This window comes from Metopolophium dirhodum, chromosome 6 (assembly GCF_019925205.1).
Source record: "Metopolophium dirhodum isolate CAU chromosome 6, ASM1992520v1, whole genome shotgun sequence".
Lineage (NCBI taxonomy): Eukaryota > Metazoa > Arthropoda > Insecta > Hemiptera > Aphididae > Metopolophium > Metopolophium dirhodum.
The window spans coordinates 27,118,175-27,141,313 of NC_083565.1; the positions used below are offsets into that span (position 1 = coordinate 27,118,175).

Here is a 23,139-nt window from a genome sequence, read left to right on the forward strand (position 1 = left end):
ACCCAAGTCTAAATAGTAATTTATTGTGTTAATACTACTCTGTATTTCTTTTAATAACATACAGCCCCGTTATTTATTGCATTATTGATATTGATCAAATAATAAATATTGAAACAATTATTGTAAGGAGTTGAAAATTATTCCACAAATATTAAGTTAAAAAAAATTAATGTTATTACCAAGTAGGTACTAATTATAAATTCTTTACACACATTTATTTAAAAGAAAAACTACACAAATTTAAATCATCAGCCTACAGATACTAATATCTAATATAATGGTCAGTAACATTTAAATACAAAACAATTATGTAAAACATAGTCAATAAAATTATCGTATTATTAATTTAAAGTTTGATCCATAGTATCTTATGTTTATTTATTGGACATTATTAACTTATCTATGTTATACAAAATTGGCTGAAGTGATGCACATGCTATTTTTGTGAATAAATATAATATACTTGTTTTAAATATAAAGGTACTTATCAATATCAATCAAGACCTGTCAAGTCAATTATTTCATTTGGTGGAGCAATTACAATTGGCCCAACATTATTCAATACTGGTGCCGTATTGGTATGTACGGCAGAACGGACTAAAAGCGATGGTGCAACATGACTCGCAACGTTTCGCAAACTACTACCTTGAGACATAGAACCCTGAAAATCCAATAAAAAAGTAATATACAAAACTGTTGATTTACCAATATTTATTATATAACCCTTAAAGCAGTATTAATAGCAAAGGGGAGCAATTTTATAGTAATAATTAACTCATCTTAAGTTAATTTAAGGTTGGCATTAACTTGTCAAACAATTAAAGTTAAGTTAAAAAGTAATTTTTTGTTTTTAACTTATTTAGTTCAAATTTTTATTGTTGTAACTTAACTTTTTATGGTTAAGTATAATTATCATGCAGTTAAGTTAATTTTATTTTCATATCATACGGAACAATACATGTAATATAAAGAAAATGTAAAAAAAAAACGTTTAATTGTTAAATTATCAACTGAGGAATGAAAAATAGATTGTTTTTATTAAATAAAAATATAAAAAGGTTTTTTCTTTAATGTTGACAGAAATATAAAATCAAAAATAGTTTACAGTGTGAGCTTTGAACTACAGATAATCGGTTAAGTATTTCTATTTGAGGTGTGTAGAGAAAGGAGATAAAAAGTTAAAAAAGTTAAAAAATAAGTACCGTATTATAGCACTGGGGAACAATACTTCGATTTCTTCTTGCAACATAGTAGATACGAACTGCTGATGGAGGCTGAGTCTGAGTCTGAGGCTGATTGGTATATGAATTAATCTATAAAAACATTATTTATTAATTGAGATTACAGGTTTACATATCATAGAAAAAAAATTGGTTTATTGAAATGTAAGTATGACACCATCACCATTGTGAAGTATAATTAAATTAAACAAATAAAAGAAAATTATATTAAATTATATTATATTTTAAAATCCGTTAAACCACTTTCCCTTTTTATATATTATTGTGTAAGGAACAAAATATATAATTATCAATTGATAGAAACTTTTATTTATAGATCCAGTATTTATTAATATTTAATATTTTTATGTACTAAGAACAATTGTAAACATAAAATAAACGATAAATTAGAATACATTGTGAAAGCCCAAGCAAACATTTATTTATAAAACCAAAAATATAAATCAATTTAATATACCAAGTACATAATTCATACCATTTGGTTCACTGGCCTTTTCTTTTGATAGGTGTTCTTGTTCTCTGGAATAGTATGTGGTACTGGTGGTGCTACTTCTATTAATGTACAAGGAATAGTATTTTCAGAAGGTACTACTTCAGGGGGTGCTCTAAACCAGGCACGAGGTGTATTGACACGATTAGATAACTGATTAATATCGGGTTGTATATTAACAAAAGTTGGCCAAAATTCTATAAAATTTGTTTCTGGCGAATAAAAATTCTTAATATCATCAAGATTGAGCATTTCACAAGAGTCACTATCAAGAAACTCATTTTTGATACCCTGAACAACATTACAACAGAACTTGACATAGGCCAAGTTCCAATTTTCTATTTTTACAGCTAGAGACATGAAATGTTTAGTTTGGCCCTCAAAGTAAAATATTGGAACAAATTTTTTACCATCTATAGTACAATATGGTACAACCTCGGGTACAACCGAATCAGAGTTAATATATATAAATCCGCATTTTTCATTATTGTCTGGAGTAATATTGCCCACTATTTTTTTATAACATATGTCCATGAATGTATTAAATTCTTGAACATCTTCTAAAGTGACGATAAAATCTTTTCCTGCGACAAATATTTCTTTTCCATATCCACAGTCAGCATGTTTTTGGTTGATCTCATTTAATAACTTAGCTTCATAATCAGAGATAAAATAACTTTTTATTGCTGTACATTTATACATATTATCTGCATGCAAATAATTTATATATTGGCTGAGTAGCTGAGTTTCAGCCATACGTACGGATACAAACTTCAAATGTTTACCATTAATTATTCGAAAGATATAGGGTATGTAGAATCCTCCAATTTTCATCCAAGCAAAGACACCTATATATTTATAAAAGATCATATTATTTAGTGTTTTCATAGGACATTCCAAAACATGAATTAATTCCTAATAACTTACCTTTTATGCTCTCAATGTATACACAATCTTCAGTTAATATTTCTTGCTTATTTGTTTTATTGATAGCTGGAGGAGCAGCCTTCTGTTTTGCTGCAGCTGTTGCGTTTTGCTTATATTTTTCTTTCAATTTACGAGCCATAGCATCAATTTCAGAATCTTCGTCATCTTCGGTTTTAATAACTACCACTGTAATTTAATTATAAAATTATGTTTTAATATAATACAATTATAGGATATATAATATTTTAGAAAATAGATGACAAGAAAATATTTCTTTTTTTTTTCATACAATTTTGCTGAAATCCATGCTTACTAAAAATCAATAAATATTGAATAAATTGAAAATATCAGTAAACAGCTCAATACGAGTCAAAATATTTTGAAAGTCTAATCAATTATAGAAAATTATAAAATAAACATATTATGCTATAAATTTCATGTATCTTCAGTTATTCTTTTTTGAATAACAACCTTGTATTACATTTTTTGACCTCTAATTAAGTAATTAGGTATCGAGTACTTATCTTGTACACATACATGCTTGTCTATATAAAGTAGTTAGCAATCTAGTTTATTATCAATATAATAAGGGCATGATAAATGTAACCACATGGCATCGTGATAAAGAATACGTATATTTTTGAAAAATAATTATTAATAACTCTTTATCTCGGTACCGATTCAAAGTTAATAACAATAATGCTATAGGTATGCGAGCTGAGCACGGTTCATCGATAGTAAAAACATGGATTGGACATAATATAATATATTATTATAACGACAGATAACAGTTATTGTACGCAATAACCTTGGATAAAATTTTTCTATGGATAGTTGCGGAACACCTAACCTAACCGTCCGGAACTACATTACGGGTCTCGTCAATTTGCTCAACAACATGCACGAACTGCGCCAAAAATCTTATATAGCGTGACTGTCGATCGCTATGTTTGTCAGTCTTTGTCGTAAACATGTACAACAAAGGCTTGTGGTCGGTACAGAGAGTAGTGATCCTGCCCTCGATAGTGTGAAAAAAATGCTTGACTGCTTGGTAGGCCGCATGTAGTTTCCGGTCATAGGTGCTGTAGCGAGTTTGCGTGGGTAATAATTTGCGTGAGAAAAATCCCAACGGTTGCCAGATACTGTCCGAAAGTTGTTCCAAAACCGCTCCCGTCGCCGTACTGGATGCGTCGGTACTTAATCTCAACGGTGTGCTGTGCCTCGGATGTGCAAACGTAACCGTGTCTGCAAGAGCTTTTTTGCACCTCTCGAACGCTTCGCGAGTGTCTTTGTTCCAAACTAGCGGGCCGTCCTTATTTCGTACAGTAGACACGAGCGCGTACAACGGGGCTTGTGCGTGGCGTGCGGAATGAACCGGTGATAAAAGTTGACTGAACCTAACAACTTTTGTAGTCCCTTTTTGGTTGACGGTAGTGGCCACTTATGAATGTCGGACACCAGTTCTGGAAGTGGCTTGTATCCGTGTTGGTTAACCAAGTGACTGAGAAAAGTGAGCTGCGAAACACCAAACACGTACTTGCCCGGATTTATAGTAACACCGGCGCGCTGCAAGCGTTGAAGCGTTTCACGCACGTTGGTCATATGTTCGTCGGCGGTGGCGGAAGCGATTAATACATCGTCGATGTAGGCAAATGCGAAATCCAAACCTTGGATAACGCCATTTATGAAACGCTGGAAAGTTTGTGCCGCGTTTTTGAGTCCAAAACACATTACTGGAAACTCATACAAACCGAACAGCGTCGTGACCGCGGTTTTTGGAATATCGTCCTTAGCAATGGGAATTTGGTTATAAGCGCGTAAAAGGTCTAGTTTTGAAAAAATAGTTCGACCCGCTAAGTTGGTGGCAAAATCGTGAATGTGAAAGTACCTGTCTGGTTTCGTGACCGCGTTCACCCGCCGATAATCGCCACATGGGCGAAAAGTACCGTCCTTCTTGGCCATGAGCAGCAAGGGACTGGCCCAAGGGCGACGGCCGGCATATGCATTTCTGGCACATGTATGCGAACTCATTTTTCGCGATGTTATACTGGTGTGGCGGCAGGCGGCGTGGACGTGCGAATAACGGTGGTCCGGTGGTGTACAACGTCTGCTCCGTAGTGTGAACTTACTCGGGACCGGTGATTCACGCGGAACTGCCGGGAACTCGGCGATAATGTACGTCCAGCGCCGTGGGTGAACTATCGAACAAATATCTGAACCTTGTACATTTGTGATGCTGGTTTTGATAGCAGTGGACGAATCTTGGTCGACTAGACGGCGGTTGCGTACGTCAAGTAACAGACCGTAATACTTTAAAAAATCGGCACCAATAATAGAACGGGAGACGTCCACCATCTCAAAACGCCACGGGAAAGAACGTGCGAGGCCGATGTTGAGACGATGTCGAGACGTAGATTTTAGGGTCCGTATGTGCGGATCCGAATGCCGTTAGCGGCGGTGAGAACCAAATCTGACGAGGCGCGATGACCAGCGATAGGTGGGATAACCGAGATGTCGGCTCCGGAGTCAATCAAAAACTGTCGGCCGGAGCGTGTGTCGGTGACGAACACGCGACAGCTGTGGTTCGCGGCGGTGGACGTGGTTGTGACCGTCGTGCTTGCTAGTTTTCTGACCTAAGTGAACACGGCGACTTGCAATGCCTAGCGTCCGCGCCGATTATGATAGCTACACCATTTAGGGTTGTTTTGAGTGTGCGATTTCTTCTGTATCCGGAATTGTTACGGGGCTGCTGGGCGGTGAGTAGATTGGAGATTTGGGTGGTCAATGAGAGTATTGCAGCCTCCATGGCGTGGAGACGTTCGTCCGAGCTGCTCGATTGTACTGCGAACGGTGCGTAACTGTGGGCGAACGCCGTGAGACTGTGGGTGAGTGGGCATAGTGACGCCATACGACAGTGGGAGTAAGTGTTGTGGGACAATAGTCGCCACAATATTATTATAACAACAGATAACAATTATCGTACGCAATAACCTTAGATAAAATTATACTATGGATAGTGCTACCACATTATAAGAGTGTAGGTACTAAGTGTTGAATACACCATTATTGTCGAGTTGCGGGACTGATTTCTATTGCGCATGCGTGTCAGTACTCGTCGCATAAATATCATATATACTATATAACTTTACTAGCGATGACATAAATTGCGCATGATAACGTTTGTACCAATCGTGTACGTGAATACGTGATATATATTGCCCACATATGTTGGATTCAAATATTTAAGCAGGAGCTCTATGAATTTTAATTTATAAATGATCTAAGGCAACAATATGTATAAGCCAACGTAGAGAAAAGACAATGCAACAACAACAATATTACTCAGTCACCACGTCAACAGCTAGCCTCGCTTCGGACCAACGTATTAGATATTGTGTTTCACATCAAACATTGAAAAAAAATTACGTTACCTTATAATTTATTTATAATCGTTACCTTGTTCCGCTGGTTCGTTGACAACAGAAGCCATTATTAAAATGGAGTTTTGTTGAATTGAAGTGACAGTCGCCGGTCGCTTGACGGTTGGCGGGAGAGGGAGACGACAAATTACGTTATTCGATAAAAATATAATGCCGTTGGCGGTGGCGGGAAATAATAATCGACGAAAAACCGGCGGCGGCGTCAACTTTGCGTGTAAATATTATACAACAATAATATTATGTCGATAATATTATTCGATGAATGGATGCCCGACGCGTCATGCAATGGCAGCGGTGGGTAATTCAGGAATGACGGGAACCGTGGAGCGATGCTGACGTATCAGAAAACTAGCTACAGCAGGCGGTGTCCAGTCACAAATGAATGAATAAACTCGATGTGTCAGTGACTGCCTGTTCGTAGGATGCGGCGGCACGGTGGTCGGTCGTCGGGTTGCGGAAATCACTCGACATAATATCAGGCGCCTGTAGTGCGTGTGCGTGAGTGTGCTTGTGTATACGAGCGTCAATGTGCGAGTTTGCGTGCCACAGTATGCGCGCTGGCGAGTTTGCGGTGTTTAGGTGTGTGTGTGTTTGTGTGTGTGTGTTGGTTAGGCGTAGACACTGTGCGCGTGCGTGAGCGATGTGATATCGTCCGGACAAGTACGGAACCAGTCAGCGGCTAGATAGCCTCTCAGCGAGGTACGATCCGTACTTCCCCCGACCCACCTTTCAGGTGACTCTCTTTGGCGGTGTGTGGCGGGATCCAACGGCCGATTGGTATAATCTTTTAAGTAACAATTTGTAACCACAAAACAAATGTTGTAACCAAACCGGTGCCCCGGAAAATCGCGATCCAAATTCTGTGCCAGGGTAATTGCATCCCAGCACCCGAAACATTAAATAATTAAAATTTCGACTTGAAAACTGATTGGTATTATGTCATCTTTTATGTAACAATTTGTAACCATAATAAAAAAAATTGTAACGAAACCAGTGCCCCTGAAAACCACGATCGAAATTCGAAATTTTAATTATTTGATGTTTCAGGTGCTGAGGTAACGTTACCCTTACACGGAATTCGGATCGCAGTTTTCCGGGGCACTGGTTTGGTTACAACATTTTTTTGTGGTTACAAATTGTTACATAAAAAATTATATAATATCAATCGGTTTTCAAGTTGAAATTTTAATTATTTAATGTTTCGGGTGCTGGGTTAACGTTACCCTGGCACCCGGAATCTAGATCACGGTTTTCTGGGGCATCGGTATAGTTACAATTTTTTTTATAAATTTTTAAAAAATTATTTAAAAATATTTGGTAAAAATTTCAGTGGTCTAAGGCTATTAATTAATAATTTTTGAGTTACACCAAAAAAATAAAAAAGATTTACTCAAAAATTGGTTTTGCGTAAAAATGATCACATTTCTTTCACTTTGTTTTGATTTTCTTGACGCTTTCTATAACTACTTGGAATTTTCAAATTTTACCTCCCAAAAGTACCAACTAGGTTCAATTTTCTATCAAAAAAGATGCTGATCTCAAAAATCGAAGCTTATTATAGCCTATATTATTAAATTGTTGCTTGTGTTATTATTGTCAATACTGAATAAATAGTAAATAGTAGTTATAAACATTAATATATTATGAAGTGTAATATTGTTTAATAAATATAATTTTTATTCGTGGAATATTAATTAAAGGAATCAATTACTTGTGAACATCAAATACACAAACTTCGTGTACCTACACGTATATTTTAAAAACAAGTCTAAAGTCGTTTCCTCTAATTTTAGATTCTGATCGGAGCGATGAATGTATTGATTTTACAATAATCTGTGTTTTTTTAAAAATTTTGTTTTTGTCTGTCATCACTCATCACTTTTTAGGACAGTAAAAGTGCTTGGATTTTCTTCAACAACTTTTCTGATAAGAAAGTGAATCTAGTTGGTAATTTTGGGGGATCAAAAATAATTGTCCAGTAGTTTTCAAAAGCGCCGTGCTATCGTAGACTACGACTTACGATACTATGGTAAAATAAACGACAGCATTATGTAATTGTGATTTATAGAAAGAACTTAAAACTGTTTGAGGTTTAGAAAATACTACATTTCATAATTAAACACAACACAATAATTATAATAAAGAAGTTGTTGTTTATTTTGTCGTACTAACACGCTAATTCACCGAACCAGACGACGAGAGCAAACACGAACAGGTTCCGCATATTCCGTCATAAGGATAACTTGACGTGGGAGTACTTTGGTCGTGCCTGAACGCGATCCACGAACAAACGACGCACGGTGTTAATATTTTAGAAACCGATTGATAACAAAAATCTTTATTATCAATGTGGAATTGCTTGAATAATTTATTATTGTATCGATCAAATTGTTCACTGCACAGTGCACGACTACTGTTCGTTGCTTATTATTTACTATTTAGTGCAATTCAGATCTTCATTCTTCATAAGGTTTTTAGACTATACCGAGTTTAATCTAAAAACCTTGTAGTCTTCAGACGTCGTGGTCGTTGTACCACTTTCCCGCTTATCCATCGACTTTTGTTTACCGACTACCGTTCTCCGATATAAATTGCAATTCAAATACCATTTTTTAAAATAGACGGCACCTGTAAGTACCAAAAATATTCTTTTTGGTCAATTATTTGACGGTATCGGACTTGTACCGAATAATCGTCCCGTCAAAATTTTTGGTACGCAACTACGTGATTTCCGTACTGTGTTTTAATTTCCTCACCAACATAATATTTTAATGCACCGAATACTTCACCGGTGTTCTTGAAAGTGGCGTACCCAGAATTTTTAAAAGGGGGAGGAGTATAAAAACACTTCTAAAAATTAAATTTGGATTGTTTTCACTATAAGAAAAATGGAAACAATTTGTATTATAATATGATCACGTTTAATACTAAATACATCCTGCTGAAATGAATAAAATATATAATAACTTTTTATTTATAATAAATTATCAATAACAACTTAAGGAATATAAGGTAAATATTTTTATTATTAGGTATTGTTATGTCCAATCTACAACTTTCATCCTCCTAAGAGATTTTTTTTAATAAAAAGTAGTCTGTATTATCGCGAGTGAACATCGTACAACAGTTTAGTATAAAATATCTCTAACTTGGACGGCTTGCAATCGGCATGAATAGTTAAAGAGTAGCTGATGATTATCACAGATATGTTCAATATTTATAGGTACATTTTTTTATTATACACAATATTATAATATGTGAAGATTACAATAATTATTTTACTATTAAAAGATAGTTTATAGTGTTTAAACTTATCTACTATCTATGCCATCTATATTATATTATATACCTACTTATATACTTATTCTTTATATTCTATGGACATACTGATATAAAATCAATATTATAAAAAAAATATGAATGATGGGAGGGGAGGCCATTGGTTGTTGATATTAATATTTATTATTGTAATAATACAATAATATGTTATTATTGAAATTAAAAGTTTGAGTGTGTTGCATAGGCGCAAAGTGGTTTTTAAATTTTAAAGGCGCTACAATTTTTTTAAAGTTAATCTGTCGTTTATTACATATTTTTTATAATCTTTATTCTGCATTTTTGGGAGGCCACAGCTGATTTAGTGCAATTCACAAATTTGTGTCAGTGATAATTTTTTTTAAATATATATTATTTGTAATTTACACTAGCAATACAGACCATGTTTTTCATTTGATCATTAAATAATTGATTTTTTATACATAATTTAAAGTATAACTTTTATTTTTTTTTTTATGTGTGTTACCAGTTGTTATAAAAAAGATAAATAGAAAATCTAAAGGATTGGCATATGAAAAATCCTTGGGCAAACTCCAGGCTGAAATCCCCTTTTTTATAAAACCTTCTGTAAAGGCTGCTACGATTGATTCTTCAAAATGGCCTTTGCTTTTGAAGGTAGATATTAGCACTAATTACGTAATATTTATTAAAATATTGTACTAAATTGAATGTTATTTTAAGAATGGTAATCATTAATCAATTGTTAACTATATTTATTTTTTGATATAAATCCTTATCTAAATAATTTGGAACTTCTATATTACCAAATGATTTTCATGTGAAGTTGGTAATATTCAAATGTTACAATCTTAGTTTTAAATATTTCACATGTATTTGACAATAAATATTTTTAACTAAAATTTCTTTAGTTGATTAGTTTGTTGAATTTTATATTAAAAACTTTTTATACCTGTATATTAAGAGGACTAACCTTTTTGTTTCATGATATTTTCCATTTTTTTTTGGTGTTACAATAACATAAGTAACTTTTTATTTTATGTAGAAGAATTGTTATAAGTTTAGAGACAGGAAAGTTTTTGTTCCATGCATTAAACCATTCAAAAATATTATTTAAACAATCACTATTTTATAATATAACTTTTTTTGCAGCATTTTGATAATATGAATGTCCGCACAAATCATTACACTCCGTTGCCATTTGGATCAAATCCCCTGCAAAGAGAAATTAGAGAATACGTTAAAGCTGGTTATATTAACTTGGATAAACCATCCAATCCAAGTTCACATGAGGTAGTTGCTTGGATTAAGCGAATGTTAAAAGTTGAGAAAACTGGTCATTCTGGAACATTAGATCCAAAAACTTCAGGTATCTAATCAATTTTTTATTTTTTAAAACCTTTTAGTTTTCTCTGCATTTACTTTATAATTTAATTGATTAAATAAATAATTAAATTGTATAATATCATAATTGTTTTTATCATGATAAAGTATCATGGTATTATCACATTTATGTGATACATTGCACCATTATGATGTATCGTAGCATTTGTTTCTATACATTATTATATATTTATAAATAATATACTTTTGAGTGACCAATTAAAAGCCGTGTGTAATTCATCAAATACATATCATACCATTTTACTTTAGCATGGTCTTTATTAAAACTTATTTCACAATATCTTTATCGCCATATTTAATTCACTATTTAACATTATTTCTATAGTTTCATTGTTTTTTAAAGTATTTTCGTTATTAGCTTCACCTATTACATCATTTAATAAACATTTTTTTTCATATATTTTATAGAAACTATTTTATACACCAACATAATCATATTGTGTTAGATAAGATAAGATTCATGGATCAAGTCCACGCCTTAATGGATAAAATATATTACAACATTTTAATAGAATGCTCTAAATAATAACATAATTTAAAAATGCAAGTACCTAACTGAATAATAATTATACTTGCAAAATGTTTTTATTCTTTAAAATTGTAATGTTTCAAAAGTACAAGAGAAATAATTAATAACATTTAATAGAAGTTTAACAAATTTTAAAAAAATTTTTCAGTTTTTTAAGTATCTATTTTGTATTAAAATTATAACTTATAATGATTTATGAACAATTTTTTTTTATTATTCTACAGGTGTATTGGTTGTTTGTATTGAAAGAGCAACACGGCTTGTTAAATCACAACAATCAAGTGGAAAAGAATATATTTCTGTATTTAATCTGCATAGTCCAATTGAAAGCATTTTTCAGGTTGGTATTATTATTATATTATTATTTCTGAAAAATGAGTAAATTACATTATTGTTTGTAATTTAGATTACTAAAACACTGGAATCTTTGCGCGGAGCTCTTTTCCAGCGCCCCCCTTTAATTACAGCTGTAAAACGTCAATTGCGTATTCGTACTATATATGAAAATAAACTATTGAATTATGACATGGAAGCAAATATAGGAGTATTTTGGATAAAATGTGAAGCTGGTACTTATGTAAGAACACTATGTATTCATATGGGTCTAATGTTGGGAACTGGAGGCCAAATGATAGAACTTAGAAGAAACCGTTCTGGTAAATTTTAAATTAAATAATCAGACATTTTTATTTCAGAAGTCCAATTTTATTTGTTTGTTGTATTTCCTAAGGTATTACAAGCGAAGAAGAAGGCCTTGCAACATTACATGATGTTTTGGATGCACAGTGGATGTTTGAGAATAATAAAGATGAATCTTATTTAAGAAGAGTAGTTAGACCCCTTGAAGGCATACTAACAAATTACAAACGTGTATTTTTTAAAGATAGTGCCGTAAGTACTAAAAAAACCACAAATATTCAATTATGTTTTCATAATTTAATTTAAACTCATTGTAGATAAATGCAATTTGTTATGGAGCTAAAATTATGTTGCCTGGATTATTACGGTATGATGATGGTATTGAACTAAATATGGAAATTGTCATTGTTTCCTCTAAAGGAGAAGCTGTGGCTTTAGGTAATTGAGTAGTTTCATTAAATATTATTTAAGTTAGTTATTTAAAAAAATATATTGTGTAAGTAAATTATAACTTAATTATTTTAAATAATTGTACTTGTACTTATAAATTAATATAAAATACGTAATATATTATTGACTAATGTTTAACAGTTAATTTTATATTGCATATTTTTTTTATTGAGTCTTATATACTAAGTTTAAAAATATTTATTTATTATCTTTTGTTGCTACTAAATAGGTGTTGCATTGATGACAACAGCTACAATTTCAAGTTGTGATCATGGTATTATTGCCAAAATCAAAAGAGTATTAATGGATCGAGATACCTATCCTCGTAAATGGGGACTGGGATTAATGGTACAATATTAATATTATTCGTATTATAATAATCACACAAATTATTTGATTCATTAATGTTTGAGTGATGTGGTGTTGTGTGAAGTGATATGTTGTACACAAACAGGAAACTACAGTCAATCATCTTCTATCCTACTTATATAACTTGATATGTTAGGGTTTCATAAATTACAGTTCTCCCAATTTTGAAGCCTATACATTTCTTAAAGGAACAATTATAAAGTTATGAAGTATTATTATCTGCCACTTCTATTTAATGCTTTTACATTAATTGGTATTGTCTAAGTTGTCTTATGTCAAATTGTGTAACAATTTATAAATTTTGACCCTTGCAAAAAAAAATGTTCTTATAATCATTATAATATAATGTATAATATTTTGTATACAATCATTTTCCAATATCTATTACAGTTTTGGTCTTTTTTAGGCTAGTACTAAAAAGAGCATGATAAAAGATGGCTTATTCGATAAATACGGTAAACCAAATGAGAATACTCCAGACAATTGGAATCAAACATTTTACAAGGAGCCGTAAGTTATAAACAAGTTGGTTTATTTGTATGCTTATAAAATGCATTGTATTTTGTGTGTTATAGAATTGAAAAACTGAAGACTGAAGATGAAAGTGAAGAAAGTAGAAAAGTAATTAAAATTAATATATATATATAAATTTATGGTTGAAGATGGTACAATTATTTGTTATGGTTTTCGTTAAAATGATACTATTGAAAGTAGAAAACATTTTTGTTTTGCATATTATAATAGATAATAAATACTTATCCTCAAATGTGCATTACATAGTATTTCACTGTAAATATTATTTTGTTCAGATAATTGAATGATATTTTTTTTTCATTCTGAACTTGCTGCTAAGTTTATCCGATTTGCATGTGAAAATTACTGGGTGGATACGGGACTGTATACATATTTATAATATTATAATGATATCATTATACCTAGCTAACGTATTGTATTCTTTACATGTTCAGAGAAAACGACAGAGTACATCACTAGATGATGCGTCTCCAATAACGGATGCAATAAAAGTAAAAAAAGACAAGAAATCAAAGAAAGAAATGACAATTAAGAAAGACAAATTGGATTTTGAAGAAAAAAATTGAATGTATAAAATTGGACAACTGAAGATTGACAAAAAAATAAAAAAATAAGTTTTAATGTAATTTGTTGTTTTAAAAAATAGTTATAATCGAGTTTGTTGACGAAGAAATGTATAATATAAGTAGTATATAAATGTATGTCCTGGGACAGTTTTCAATTTTCATATTATATCAATAAAAGATCACAAAGAAAGCAATATGCAAAAAGATCAGAAAATTGAAATGCAATAATAATTAAAATATTTTTCGCAAAACTTATGAAATTAATTAATTAAATTCCAAATGAAATATTTCTTAAAATATTTTTTAAGAAAATCTAAATGCAATAATAATTAAAATATTTTTTAATAGAATTGTTCTATTTAAAATAAAAATCTAAATGCAAAAATGTATAAAAAACTTATATATTTAAACGCGGCCGGAAATTCCGACCACGTTAAATATCAAATATTTTTTAAGAAAATCTAAATACAATAATAATTAAAATATTTTTTAATATAATTGTTCTATTAAAAATAAAAATGTATTAAAAAGAAATTGATATTTAACGCGCACCCAAATAGGGGACGCGTTATTATTATCTATTTTTCTAATCTTTTTGATTTTGATTTCTAATTAGTGTATTGAGATGGTTTACAAAATCATTTCTATCTATATTTATTTTATAATGTCCCCAAGCTAATGTATCAATACAATTTTCCAAAATAAATCTTTTATCATCATAAACACTTAAAGCTTTTTTGTTTTGTTCTACAGTAAAAATATCATGTTTCTTAGTTCCAAATAAATTTTGTTTAATATATTTTGATTTTTTTGTTAGTAAACAATTTTCAAAATCATTAAAACATATTTTATTTTCTACAACATTTTTTTTAACACCTTTAGCTTTTTTAATTTCTTTTTCAGTATCTAAGATTCGATGTGAATATAATTTAGATCTTAAACCTATAAATTCAGTCATAATTTTTCCATTCAATTCATCTTTGAACTTGCCTAAGACTTTTTTGTTAACTAAAGGTAAACCATAAATATTATCTTTTGGATAATCTGAAGTGTCAAAATGATCTAACATAATTTTCATATCTTGATAAAAATCATTAGTTTTTATTTCTAATATAAGTGAATCTGTATCTGTATATAACAATCTAACTCTATTTCCATATTTTTTCTTTATAATATTATAATAAAATTCATACATTAACATTTTAGATAAATCTAAAATACACATTCCTACATATATTGGTTGTTCGAAAGTTATTTTACATCTTTTCATATGTACTGCAGCTAAATTTTCTGTAAAAATTGTTCTTCGATCAAAATTTGGTTTTGCAATTAATTTTTCTAGTTGGACTGCATTAGAACATAATCTTATATCAACATGATTTCGAACATTCATCATAGTACGTCCATAAACACTGTTGTTCATTAATTTGAAATATTCTTTTTCAAACTCATTCTTAGCTTCTGATCTGAGATTAGTATTAAAATTAATATGCACTTTTAACCAAGGAGATTGACTAAATTCTAACACTGTGAATTTTCTCTATTTTTAAACCTAAATTAATATATAATTTTAGTGTTTCATAATGTATTATATATTTTTTCTTGTCATACAAAGTTGTTAATAATTTTGGGAGTTTTTTGTCATCAAAACGCCTTTCCGGTGCTAAAGGGAAATCTGAATGTAGATCATGAAGATCTTTAGGGTAAGTTAAATCGACTTCTAAAATATAACCTTTACATGATTCATCAGAAATATTCATTACATTAAAATCATTCAGATTATCAACCCATTTGAAATCTCCAGTAGGTAAATCTTTACTCATTGCCCACCCATAAAGATTATTTGCATCCAAGTATTCTAAAAATATTGATTCCTCTTTTTTTTTAAATATATCTCCCATGTATTTATTGTTTGCTTTTGAATACCTTTGACTACATTGAGATAAACCACCTCTTATTCCATTTTCAAACATCAACAATTGATCGACATCTGTTAATAAATCTAATTTTACTTTTGTCATTCTTAACATACTATTCCACGCAAATCCTGGTGTTGTAAAATACCACATAGGATCTAATTTATAATTTTTTAAAGAAATATCTCTAAAATTTTCTATTAAATCTGTTAACAATAAAACATCAATCATATTATATAAACTTGTGAATTCACGCATATTTTGTATATTAAACACTTTCCAAATTTTTTGTGAGTTTTCATATTCCTTTTTAGTTATATTTTTATCAGTGAGAGAACTATAAAATTTTTCAATAGGAGGTAAACATGTTTCATTAAATTTTTCTTTACTATCCATATACTCATAGGGATAAGCTAACTTTCTAGTAACTAAATCTAAATGTTCTTTAGGAAAATATTTACTAAGTTCTTTAAATTTATTTTTTAAATTTAATTTCGAATCATTTCTTAAATTATTTGTTAATTTGTCTAAAGAACTAGGTAAAAATTTGAATGAATCTATAAATCTTAATTCTGTAGATAATTTTATGTCTTTACCATTCCTAGTTACTACACGTGATATCACTTTTGAAAAAGAAATATATTTTTCCTCATTATTTGCGAGCAATTTTATTTTTTCAGTATTGTTCCCAAATTCTTTTATAAATAGATGGGCATCATAGCCTGAAAGATTATGAAAAACAATTGGAATAAAACGAGGATTTTGGTAATTAAGATTACATATAGAATGTGCTGCTCCTCTATATTCTCCAGTTAAGTGGCCATGATCCCGAACTTTTCTCATATTTTTATTTTTATTTTCTATTTCATTTTTAAGTTTATCTTCATAAAATTTAAATTTTTTAACATCATCAGTATTTTTATAAGATTCAATATCGTCTTTAATTATTTTAAGTTTATCTTCATACAATTTAAATTTTTTAACATCATCAGTATTTTTATAATATTTAATAGTGTCTTTAATTATTTTAAATTTTTTCTCTAACATTGGAGGTAAATCTGATAAATATCTTTCACAAATATGACATTTATTAGATTTATTATAATTATTTAATTGTTCTACATTCAATGATTTCATAGGAACTATTTTATCATATATTTCAGAAATAAGTATTTCTTCATTTTTCATACATTCATAAAATTCTTTAGCTACGTTTGGACCAGAATATTTTACAGGTGGTTTATAATCACCATTACTATATTTAATATAATAACAAAAATTATTAGGTATATGTTTCTGATAACATTTTGTAAAAGACTCTGTATCATTTGGTTGACAAGTATATATTGGTTGAAGTGTACATTCAAAGTCAGCATAAATCACAAAAGGGACTCTTAATGAATGATTATAATTTTCAAATTCTAAAGTTTTATTATAGGGTTCTGGTAGAATTATTTTAGCTGCTTTATTATTTGTACAATAATGTTTATGTTCATTTAACATATTTTCTGTACCAAAACTATTTAAACACATTTTACAGTAAAATCTTTTTTTAGTATTTTTAGTGTTTTGTCTTCCTACTAGTTTCCCTAAATCTTTAATCCAACAATAATGTCCTTTATTATCCTTATCATCCACTGTCAAATATAATAAATCAATATGATTAGTTTTTTCGATTTCATTCATTTCTAAAGGTACAATTACTTTGTTATCTAAACAAAACATATTAATAGAAATATCTTTTGTTCTTTTAACAAATTTCGGAACGTCTGTGATTTTTACTGGAAATTCAATATCTTTAAATTCTTTATCAAATTCATGTTCCCATTTTTTATATTTAGTTACTCTTTCTCCATGTTCTTCAACAGGATGTAAGGCAGAGAGTATTGCCCAAAGAAAACATTTATCATCTTTATTTTTAACATTTATAATAGCTTTTTTATTTCCAATGTTTTTAGGTAATGGAATATATGAAGAACCCTTAAAAGGAACATATTTATTTATATTTATTCCCAAACTTAAAATTTCATGAAGTCTCCATTGAGATTTTTTCATTATAAAATCTTCTTCTTCTTTTACAATTTTAATTTTTGTATTTGTATAAAAATCATTTAAGTTAGAATTTTTTGTTAAAATTTTATTTGGTGTTTTAAAACTTTTTTCCTCATATTCCATATTTTCTTTATTAGTACCTCTCTTATATATAGCATACAACCAAATATTTACTTTTAAATTTGTTTGTTTTATTTTTTTTATTTTTAATTCTTGTTTAAGTTGTCCTATAACTGGATTATCTAAACGATTTAAAAATGTTTGTATATCTTTAATACCCATATTATTTTTGATAATATAAGTTTTTAATCTACTTTGAAATGCTGTTTCTTCATTTTTTAAAATAGGTCGAATCGTGTTGTTTATTTCAAATATTTCTTCATTAAAATTAAAAACTCTATGTGATTTAGGTATTATCTCTCTTGATATTCTTGGTCTTATACCATTATTTTGATGACGAATAGACTGTAAATGTTTAGACCAACTGTTGTATTTAACTGTTAGCTTACAAATATCACAAGTTTTATCTGTTTTTGGTATTCTCTCTTGTTTTGTTCTTACATTTTTTGTTGTTGTACCTCTGTATGTTCCTCTAAATCGAGGTATAATTGTTTGATCTGGATCATTGTTTTGATGACGAATAGATTTCAAATGTCTAGACCAATTTTTGTAACTAACTGTTAAGTTACATTTTTCACAAGTTTTGTTAACCATTTTATTATTGTTAACATTTCTTTTAACTAAAGGTTCAATTTTATTTATATATTCCATTTATTATATAGAATATTATTTTTTTTTACATTCAATATTTTAATAAAAATAATTTTTATTAAAAATAACATTTAAATAATATTAAGATCCCATACTAAATTCACATATTTTAATATTTCCTAAATCTTGAATAAACTTAATATCATCTAGAAAAAGGTGAGTATAATCACCTGTTGTAATAATTTGCTCATTAGCTATTTTACAAAGTTCTAACCAAGTTGGTGAATGTAATAGTTTAGAAACATAAGGCTTTCCATTTCCAAAATCAACATCTCCTTGACTAATAATGAAAATATTTCCATCAATTGGAATTTTATTTAGATTATATTTAACATTCACAGAATTTTCATAGTATTCAAAAGCACAAAATTTCACATAACATTTATTTTTTGTTATACTTCTTTTTATATTATTTCGCATTAATTTCAAATAATTAAAATTTTTTAGTCTATATTGATTAATTGATATACCCTTGTATGTTTTATTAAATCTAAAAGGTAAAACTGTTTGATCTATATCATTTTTTTGATGATTATAAGATTTTAAATGAGTAGACCAACTGCTGTATTTAACTGTTAAATTACATTTATCACAAGTTTTAGCAGGATATTTTTTTTTATTATTGTTATCATTTTCTTTAACTAAAGATTCAATTTTATTTAATACATCCATTTTATTATTGATATCAATTTCTTTAACTAAAGGTTCAATTTTATTTAATCCATCCATTCTTTATTATATAAAATATTATTTTTTTTTTACATTCAATTTTTTAATAGAATAATTTCTATTAAAAAATATCATTTAAAATTTTGTTTTTTGTAACTCTTGGTTATAAAAACTCCCTATAATCTCTTCATTGTTTAAATCTATAATTTTATAAGTAATAGGATTTGTGTATAAAATTTCATTAACTATAAATATTTCTTTTGTCCAATTATTACTATATTTATTACCAAATGTTTTTTTAGAAGCTGTTATTCTTACTCTATCACCTACACTAAATTTAATTTTTGGTTTAGGTTTGTTTTTTGTAGAAAATAATTTATGAAAAACATCATCTTCGTTAGATTTATTTACTTCACAAGGTCTCATACCAATAGATCGATGTATGTCTTTGAAATTATATTCATATATTAAACTTTTTAAAATTTTAATCCATTTTTTAGAATTTGTAACTTCAAAATGTAATCTCATTTTACTGTTTAATGTTCTGTTAAATCTTTCAATAATTGACGATTTTTCTTCATTTTGGGTGTGATACATTTTAATTCCATATTCTTGCAAAACTTTCTTAAAATGTTTATTTTCAAATTCCAAACCTTTATCTGCGTGGAGTAATTTTGGTGCTTGATGATTTTGTGATATAGCTTGTTTTATTATTTTTTGAAATGTTTCTGAAACATTAATTCCATCTTTCTTTTTGAGTTCTAAAGCCCAAGAAAATTTTGAAAACGTATCTATAACAGTTATTATATAAGAATAACCCTCATTTTCATCAGAATAATTTCTCATTATAACTAAATCAGCAGCCCATAAATCATCAATACCATTAGTAATTATTCTTCGTTTAGGAAATTTTTTTCTAACTGGTTTATGAAGTTCTTTAGCTAATATCATTCTATCTGTGTCATTTAATTTTTTATTGGAAATATTATGTCCAATTGTAGGATTTTTTATAAATTTACTTTTATTTGTGTTACATTTAAAACATATTGATGAAATTCTCCATCTACCATTAACTGTTTGAATTTTATTTGCATTAATATTTTTTGTTTGAATTTTACATTTAAGACAATATATAGTTTCGTTCATTTTTTATATTTATATTGAAAAAAATTTTTTAAATAGAAAATTTTTAAAAAAATTATTGAAAATAAAAAAAATTTATATTTTCTAATATAAATAAGAAATGGAAATGGAAAACTTTAAAGATGCTTTAAATAAAATGAACAATGGATATACATTTATAAAATTTAATGATTTGGAACAAGGAAAACCATACAAAGTAAATAAGTTCATAATGATTTATACAAAGTTTGGAAAAAGAATAAGTGTTGTATTAAACGATGAATATATTTTAAATTTACCAGAAAGATATACAAATGAATTTTCAAAAAACAAAATAACATGGTATAATACATGTTCGGAAACAAAATTGAATCTTATTTATAATTGTGAAAAAATTTTAAAGAATGGGAAAACAAGACATGATTTTGATTTTAAATAAAAAAATAAATTTACTTTTATAAATGGTATTTATAAAAGTTAAAAAGGGTTGTATTCATTTAAACAAACCTATTCACAATAATGATAGTGATCATTTTTTAGGTCTCTATTCATTAGTTTTGAAAGGCAACAATTTTATTAATATTGAATCAGAGTGTTGTATAACAATTAAACAGAATATAATAGATATAAAAACAGGTAGATATAGTATTGAACAATTGAACAAAGAAATAGAACCACTTATTATATCATTCTCTGATGAAACTAATATAATTACAATTAAATCTCCTTGTTATTATAATTTAGATGAAAAATTAAAAAAATATTTAGGTTTCGAAAACAGTGAATTTGATTTTTCAATGGTTAGTAGTAAACCAATAATTTATCATCCTAATTCTAATGAAAATTATATAAATATAGAACAAGATTGTAGATTTAGATTAGGTAGAAATGGTGAAATACCAATGGACACAATTTTTAAAGGAATATACACAATAAATGAAATTGAAAATTTAATGAATTGTTACGATTTTCCTAAAATAACTCTTGAATTAATTGATGGTTTTATAAATATTTCAGCCTCAATCGGTCTATGTTTTGATGAATATTTATCAAAATGTTTAGGTATTGATTATATTGGAGATTTTATAATAAATGCAATCCCTATAAATAAAAGATGGCCTGCTTCATTCGAAGTAGCACCAGATATTTTTTATAAAATAATAGGTACAAAGAAAGTAATGATTTATACACAAGGTTTTATAAAAAATATTAAAGGTATTATTTCTACTAAAAATAGTAAAACTGAATTAAAAGGAAATAATTCAATTGAGCATTTAAATATCTTATTCAATTCGATTATGAAGTTGGAAAATAATGATAACTATATTAAAATAACAACAAAAGATTATTTTCATTTGATAAAGATTTAAATTTAAGTTTAGGAGGGATTGATACAATATATACACATTATGGAGAAAATTCATCATTAAATAATAACAACAACATATTAGAAGTACATTGTAATATAATTGAAGAATCTATTACACATGACATTGATGAGCTATCTCATTATGATGAAGTTTTATTTTTATTTCAATATAATTCTAATAGTGCTTTGATTAAACCTCATAAAATGATATATAGACTAGTGAGTAAAAATCGGTTTCAAAAAATAGAAATTTATATTTTAGATTTGAAAGGTAATATTGTTAATTTTGATGAAGAATTTATTGGTGTTCTTGATCTAATCAAAAAATAAATACGAAAAACTTTTTTTCAAGATAAAATATCTTGATAAATTAAAGTATGGAACGATTTTTTTTTAAAAACTTTCATCAACTATTCCTCTTTCAATATCAAACGTATACACTGACCTAGAAATTAAACAAATATAACAAATTGTTTTATCAGGTAAATTTTGACTGAAATCTACGTTTAAAATTACTGTACAGTTGGAGATCGCAATTTGACTTTGGTGTCTACTCATGTTAACAACAAAAAATGGTCTCTTTCTAAACATTTTTTTATCTAAATACATTAATGGATTTTCTTCATGTGATTTATAATAGGTTTTTTTATAACTCATATGATCTTCATATGCTTGACAAAATTTCATATCATTAAAATCAAGATTTTGCAATTCATTAGGATATTTTTTTCCATTAACTTTAAAAGAATAATTTACAACATTACAATCATCAAAAAAAGCAGCATTACTATCTTGATTGTCTAATCTGTTTTTTTGAAAAAAAACAACACCAAACAATGGATGTTCATTATTTCGATAATTAGGTGATAAATCGCATCTTATATTTTTTCCAGTAAGATTTCTGAATTCAATACATTGCCATTTTTTAAAAGCTAAAACAAATGGATTCTTAATTAATTCATCAACTATTTGAATTTTTGTTATTTCATCATATTCTATTGTTTGCATTTGAACTTTTAATTCTAAAATATTAACTTTACCACGTTTTGCTTTAACATTTTTTGACTCTGCTGTAGCTTCAGTGTTTGTTTCTAGAATCAATGCATTATCATCAGTGTTTCTTGTAAAAATTATTTCAAATCTAGCATTGTAAAGAGGATTTTTTATATCTTTCATTGATCCTAAACCTAAGTGTGATAAAGGAATGATGAGTTCGACACTTCCTCCCCCTTCAGATGTAGATTGAAATCCTGAATTTTGTGTAGGACCATTTCCATCAACAGCATAACTCATATAACCTTTTACTGTACTTAGTCTTCCAGTATTCTCACTTTCATCTATAATTTTATTATTTAAT

The 23,139-nt window shown here is 28.4% G+C and overlaps 2 protein-coding genes across 2 annotated transcripts; one reads left to right on the forward strand and one right to left on the reverse strand.

Moving 5' to 3' along the window:
• Window positions 1-394: 394 nt before the first annotated feature.
• LOC132947917 (uncharacterized) lies at window positions 395-6,328 on the reverse strand. Its single transcript, XM_061018178.1, has 5 exons — window positions 6,115-6,328; window positions 2,659-2,844; window positions 1,717-2,579; window positions 1,203-1,313; window positions 395-661 (listed from the first exon to the last, which is right to left on the reverse strand). Exons 1-5 carry the CDS (start codon window positions 6,146-6,148, stop codon window positions 494-496), a joined length of 1,362 nt encoding a protein of 453 aa, XP_060874161.1. The 5' UTR covers window positions 6,149-6,328; the 3' UTR covers window positions 395-493.
• On the forward strand, window positions 6,249-14,020 carry LOC132947609 (H/ACA ribonucleoprotein complex subunit DKC1-like). Its single transcript, XM_061017895.1, has 11 exons — window positions 6,249-6,312; window positions 9,904-10,049; window positions 10,545-10,761; window positions 11,550-11,665; window positions 11,732-11,981; window positions 12,056-12,216; window positions 12,282-12,402; window positions 12,644-12,762; window positions 13,190-13,293; window positions 13,359-13,404; window positions 13,752-14,020. The coding sequence occupies exons 1-11, from the start codon at window positions 6,249-6,251 to the stop codon at window positions 13,881-13,883; spliced, it is 1,476 nt and encodes a 491-aa protein (XP_060873878.1). The 3' UTR covers window positions 13,884-14,020.
• Window positions 14,021-23,139: the final 9,119 nt, after the last annotated feature.